Below are 6,745 nucleotides of genomic sequence, written 5' to 3'. Positions count from 1 at the left end.
AAGTTAAGAAGGTTTTTTCCTTCTCCTGTAAAGCTGTTGTTTTGGAGATACTTGTTTTTCTGTGTACAGCAACGATATGTAGTATCTTTATTACCTGTGGTTCTTGTTGGTTATAGTGTAAGTGCATGTCTTTTGTGTTTCTCACTGCCTTCATGTTCGGTCTCCAGTTTGTGAAGTATCTCTTGCTTGTTTTGGTTTAGTTTAGCCTGTTTGCTTTCTCTGTTTGTTCCAGTTTTTTCTTTGGTTGTTTCCTGATTTAGTTTTGTATGTGGCTGTCTTTATTAAAAACTACTAGCCTACAAATACATCCTCCTTATCCCTGCCTACCTCTCAAACGTGACATTTGTTCAGAGCCTTACGGTACACAAAACAACAGTTAAAAGGATTTATTTGTTATGTCAGAAAAGATAGCTTTTGTTCTTATCTGTTGCGATGGGGCAAATAACTTGATCTTAAAATGTTAAAAAGAATATTCTACCTTTAATTTTGTGTCTTTGGAGATCAGGTGATCTTCTACTCATTTAACTCTTCACAGAACCAGGTCTTTTTTTCACATTTAAATGCCACCATATTTAAACATATCACTTTTATTCAGCACAAAACAAAAGAATTTAAAGAAATATTTCGTTCTTAATGGTTTAGCAACAGAAATCAGTGGAAACACCCCACAAAGACAACAACACAGTTCAAATTATTGCACTTGCAATTGCAGTCGTCGTGTAATTAACCAATGACAGAACTGACCTGTACTGTGCTCCTCTTTATAACAGTGAAATTCATTTGCTTAACAAATCGTGCCAGTGTTACAAGTGAACCTTGCGCACCAGCCATATGGGCTGCTAATCCCGTTACATAAGGAGCAATTCAATTCACTTTCCGCTCGCGACTAATCCGTCAGCGCGTGTTCCAGTTGTCCAGGAGATGAATGAACACTTGTAGCTTTTTGAGAGTGTACTCGTGTGCTTGCACTAGTGATCCAGAGAAGAGTGGCCTCGTGGATAAGTGCTGCCTTTTTGAGACCACTGGTCATCATTCCCCTCACCTCCCAGTGCCTGGAGAAGACCAACTGGTGTGACGTTTTGCTGACGCCACACCCTCCCTCTCTCCCTCCCCCAACTCTGGTCGAAAGAGAGAGAGAGAGAGAGAGAGAGAGAGGGCACATCCAGCCTCCCTCCCTCCCTCCCTCCACAAGACCCGTCCTGCGGCACGGGCAGCTTCAGTCCTAACAAGCATTTGGGGGGCTATTTAGCGCGAGAAGAGGGCAAGAGAATGGAGGTTCCACGTGTGGTTCACAGCGTGAGCAGCCCCACCAGCCCATGCGAAGACATGTTGAAGAATCTGAGCCTGGACGCGATCCAGCTTTGTGATCGAGAAGGTAAAGAAAGGGGATGGAGGTGTGTGTTTGTGTGTGAGGTGGCGGGGTAGGGGTGGGGAGAGTGGGGGGCGTAGGGTTGGTGTTTAAATTCTGCATGACGGCGATTTGCACTGTTCAGTAAAGTCATCTGTGTCTGGTTTTGGGAAACGTTACAGCCTGAGTGGATTTGCTGATTTACTATCCAGAAGAATTAGACTCACTGGGTCATCTGACGTGGCCAGTCAGATTCAGGTAGAGAAGTTCAGTGGTTTTGGTCAGTAAGTAAGTAGTCGTTCAGATAGCATTCAAGGATGCACGTGCACTGAGCAGGAGGGAGATACAGGCATCACTGGTTGGGTTTGGTGCTCAGCGTTTCAGCACCATGGACACCGACTTCACATCAGGGCTCAGTTTGGGGGGAAATATCACATGATAGGTAGTATTTCTAGCACAAAGTCTAAAGTGCATCATTTACACCACTCTCCAGTTCTCAGTGAAGTGGTTCATTCGTCCACCATGCAGGCATCACTTTAAATGCACATTCTGCTGATTCATCTCATCAAAAGTAGCCTGGTGTTCTGTTCCCAGTGGTTGAAACAAGGTCACTTATGAGCCCCTGTCCTGGCAATACCTCAAGTCAACCTTCTGATGAGAGGAACATTTAAGAAACCAAGCTGTTTTATATCATATTATCTTGATATCCCCCTCACCCCAAATGCACTTCAGCCTGGTCTGCCATAGGCAGGCTAAACTCTCTGTTGTCATCTATGGCAGTGATGATATTCAGAAGACCCCCCTGCTGCACAGCCATTATGCAATGATAAATGTGTATACTTTGCTCCTCACTGGGGTATACTTTTTGTTGGCAAGGAGGACTTTGGCATTTCTTTTCTTCTTTCATCCTTTCACACACACACACACACACATATATGCGTGTGTGATGTTGCATAATGTACTCAAGTTCCTGTCCTTTATTTCTGTTGGTTATGGCTTTAGTCCTGGAGTTGTGAAGGACACAGCTAGTCTGTATGCTGAGGTGCATTGCTTAAGATGCCTGCTTTATATTCCACACCAGCACCACCGCTCTGTTAGTGGAACCTGGAGTCCCTTCAGCTTTGCTGAAGAGGGGGGGGGGGGGGGGGGGTAGGTGCAAGCTTTGCTGAAGAGAGGGGTAGGGGGGACAAGGAGTGTGTGTTCTTGCTGACATCGCCTGTGCAGAAAAACAGAAGCAGAGTGTGCCAGTTCTTGTGTTGTGTGATGGCTGTTCATGTACACTGGCTTCTATAGAATACATGCTTGGCATTTGCATTTGCCCCAAGGAACCTATTACTCCTTCTGTTCATGAAACATGGAGTTTTCCAATAGCAGATGAATTCAGCTTATGCCATTAATTGTTGGCAGGTTCTTTAAAAGGAACTGTGATTGTTGCCATTGTTTGGTTTTAGTTTTTTGAAGGATAAATATGTTTATTTTTTGGAAGAAGGATTTGGTTTTAATAATACATAAAGTATTTTAATATTAAGGTGAAATTTAAGGTGCCAAAAGGAGTTCACTGCTTGTGGCTCCCTAAAAAAACTCTCATTGGATGATATTTTTAATGCACCATCAAATTAAAAGGTTAATTCCAGAACCAAATGTGGTGCTTCTTTGGGGTTTCTATACGGAATTCTTTTTGGTAGCTTTATTTTTGAGAGTGTAATGTAACACATGTTCCCATATGTGCCCAACAGATCACCATACAGCAGTCAGACCCTAATGGCCTAATAGATCTTTCTCTCTCATTTGCGCACATGACAATCTGGTCTGATGTGGCTCTATCCAAGCTCAGCTGATAGAGTATGGTTCTGGCAACACCAAGGTAATGAGTAAAGGAAGCACATAGTAAATAGGAATGGTGTTACCTATATCATTTTGTCTAAACAGAATACTTGTACTTTTCACAATAACATTTCCAAGAGGAAAACATACTTTTTACTTGTTCCATTATCATGTAGAGATTTCTCCTTAAAATCTTGCCAATTTGGCAAATTCCCTATTGAGGTCCATTCCATCTGTAATACAGAATGTCATTATTTTGACATATATATAGTCACTACTTTGAGATACTGAAGTCATTATTTTAAGATATTGAGTTATTCTTCTGAGATAGGAATTTAATTCTTGTTTTTATTAAAACTTCCAGCCAAATGTCTGTAAAACCCACAATTAATGCTAACTAGTACTTTGTCTTTGTGCAGGAACCATCTGTAAGTCACTGCACACTTTAGGGAACCAAACCTGGTTCTTCTATTGCATCTCAACCAAAGAACCCATGGGACTTATGGGTCACTGTACTGAAATCAGAACGGACCCTCTTCTTTTATTTGCACTTAGTCAGGTCCGGTGTGGCACGTCAGGGAGCATGATGCAAACATGATCAACGCAGCTGAGTCATGCTGGAACATTCTGTTCAATCCCAACTGTTCCCTGTGCTTTCTGTCTCCCAGCGTGTGCCATTTACTGCCCTGTACAGACTCTTTCTGCACTCTCATACATTCCGTTCCACCTCAGTAGTGACAAACTGTTATCTATCAGCAAATTCATTTAATCCCACCTCCCCCCATGAGCCTACTGACACTTCAGTGAAAAATCTAATTTACATCAGACAGACGTGACTGTGTCTAAAGTCGGCTCTGGTTGTTTTCCACTGAAGTTTCATGGCTGATGTGTGTCCTTATGAAAAGGGTTTTTTCAGGGGTTCTTTAGTAAATGACAATGGTATGGAACCATGATGACACAAGGAACCATTTGAATGCTTAACACCTGGTTATGTGTGATGGAAAAACTTGTATATATGGTTCCTGAAAGACCCCTTTTAAAAGTGATTCTGTCTCACACCAAGGTCCACTATTGTTTTGTGAATCTGAAACTGAATCTGATACGAATACTCACTTTAACAATGCTTCTTCAGAGGTTCTTTAGTAAAGACAGTGTCTCTGCATAGAGATGTGAATGGTTTGACGGTTCCTTGCATGATAAAATAAATGGTTCTTCATCTTTATTAGGGGAAACTTTTTTAATATTAGGGGAAATTATTTAATAATAATTTAATAATAATTAGTGCTTTTAAAAATGGTTCTATATAGCACCAAATAGGGTTCCTCTATGATCGTGTGAGTCCAAGAACCCTTTTACTTATAGTGCAGTATTGCTGAAACATCTAGTCTTTTCTGATGCCAACACACCCTTTAAAGTAGAGTATTTAGTAAAGGCAGTGAGTACAGAGCTGTATATGTTTTTTTTTTTGAGAACCCTTTAAAATGGTTCTATATTGCACCATAAGGAGGTCCACTATTGTGTTGAGAGTCAAAGAACTCCTTTTTCAGTCCTGCATAGAACCGTTCTTGCTAGGAGAGAGATTTATTTAGAGATGTGATGTCTAAAACTGTATCTGTAAACATGGACAGTAATGAGATGGTTTGGTTTTCTCCAGACTATTTCTCTAAAAAATACAGCTAAGTGATCTATGATGCTCAAAGGGGGTGGGTAGTTCTCTCCTTTGGGAGAAGCCGCAAGAACCCCAGCTGAGGTAGTTCTTTGTGCGTGGGTTAGTCGAAGGCTGACGGTGCAGGTTCTCAGTCACTGGCCCCAGCTGTGTGGGTGAAGATGGAGGCCATGACAGGGGCTACCATCTGCCAAACCCGCACGGCTGCCTGCCTCGCTGCCAAATGAATGGAGCAATTTAGCACAGGCCATCAATTTACTAATTGTGTCCACCCAGCTCGTGCCCTCCAGAAAAGACAAACATGGCAAACTGGGTACCGATCGGGCAGAAAGAATAGAGTTGATTCATCGTTATTAGCCCATTCATGCTTAGTGTGGGAGGAAGATCCCTGCTTGGATGACTCCAGGCTAATGACGCTGCTGGGTTTGGATGAGCGCAGTATAGTTTCTAAAAAGAAGGATGAAACTTTCAATCCAACAGAATTTGGAGCAGAGAGTTGGTAGTAGTGTTATGGTTTCGTGGTTTAACTCATTGAAGCCTAGGTTTAATATTGAGTTCATAATTTTAATGCAGAAACTATTGTAAATTATTTGGTATCTGTTTGGTTTTAGTATAATTTGTCCCTCAGGGTTCTATTTTAGGGCCTATGAATGTGAGTCTTGTATTGCATTTCTCAAGTTTCTGCATGGCAGCACTAGATTAGCTCATATAGTGTTCATTTGTGTCCAGTTAGATTTAAAAGAACACTGTAGGTGTTAACTGCACTCTGATGATCCCACTGCATATGTTTCATACTGTCAAGCACAATCAAATCAAATTTCCAGCTACCATATGAGACGCTCTCCTTGCAAAACGCATCGCAAGTGGTGTGCCATCGCTGACAGTTCTATTTCTCACACAGTATGAGGTGTTCACACCAAGCCTGGCCAGAAAACAGTTGCATCTCACATAGTTGTGCTGTTATGGGGTGCTTAGCAGACATTCAACTCCAATATACATAATCTATTGCTCTTCCAACTTCACAATGGTATTCTTTGCCAGATGAACAGATGGAAATATATGCTAACACAAACTGTGTATGACTAGGCCAAGCCTAGACTACCATCATTTCTAGTGGTGATTCACTGCTGACACTGCAAATTAGCGACCAGGTTGAATCAGTGTCCAGTTATCTGGCCCTCTGTGTTTGGACAGTGATGAGTGTTCCCTTTTTTACCATAATATCATTCAGAATTGAGTATTGTGATAGTACACTTGGTATTGGTGTCAGGTAGAGTGACAACCCAGCTTGCTGCTACTGAAATAAACTCCACTATTCACATGGTAGCCCCATTGTCCTTACTTGACCTTATTTAACCTCTTATTTTACCATGCTAATACAATTACAATTGCATGTAAGCAAGACATGCCTTGGAGGAGGATAAGAATTGAAGCAGAAAGAAAATGTGTATCAAAAAGGTGTATCAGAACCGCTGTACAATTTTGTAGCATAATGTTCATGCTGTAGCTCTCATTTCATTGTATAGTTTAAAGACTGGTAAAAAAAAGTACAGCTTAACAGACTGGTTTAAAGTACAGCTTAACTATATATACATTCTTATACACTGCTCAAAAAAATAAAGGGAACACTTAAACAACACAATATAACTCCAAGTATATCAAACTTCTGTAAAACCAAACTGTCCACTTAGGAAGCAACACTGATTGACAATCAATTTCACATGCTGTTGTGCAAATGGAATAGACAACAGGTGGAAATTATTGGCAATTAGCAAGACACACTCAATAAAGAAGTGGTTCGGCAGGTGGGGACCACAGACCACTTCTCAATACCTTTTCTTTCTGGCTGATGTTTTGATCACTTTTGAATGTTGGTGGTGCTTTTACACTCGTCGTAGCATGAGACT

At 41.3% G+C, this 6,745-nt stretch overlaps 1 protein-coding gene across 1 annotated transcript in view; it reads left to right on the top strand.

Moving 5' to 3' along the window:
* Window positions 1-1,169: 1,169 nt before the first annotated feature.
* The window catches only part of phyhiplb (phytanoyl-CoA 2-hydroxylase interacting protein-like b), a 33,374-nt gene continuing 27,798 nt past the window's right edge, over window positions 1,170-6,745 (top strand). The window contains exon 1 of the mRNA XM_072667013.1: window positions 1,170-1,375. Coding sequence (XP_072523114.1) covers window positions 1,270-1,375 — 106 coding nt within the window. The 5' untranslated portion in view covers window positions 1,170-1,269. The remainder of the gene's footprint in view (window positions 1,376-6,745) is intronic.

This window comes from Salminus brasiliensis, chromosome 22, assembly GCF_030463535.1.
Source record: "Salminus brasiliensis chromosome 22, fSalBra1.hap2, whole genome shotgun sequence".
Lineage (NCBI taxonomy): Eukaryota > Metazoa > Chordata > Actinopteri > Characiformes > Bryconidae > Salminus > Salminus brasiliensis.
This window is presented reverse-complemented; position numbering and strand designations above follow the sequence as displayed.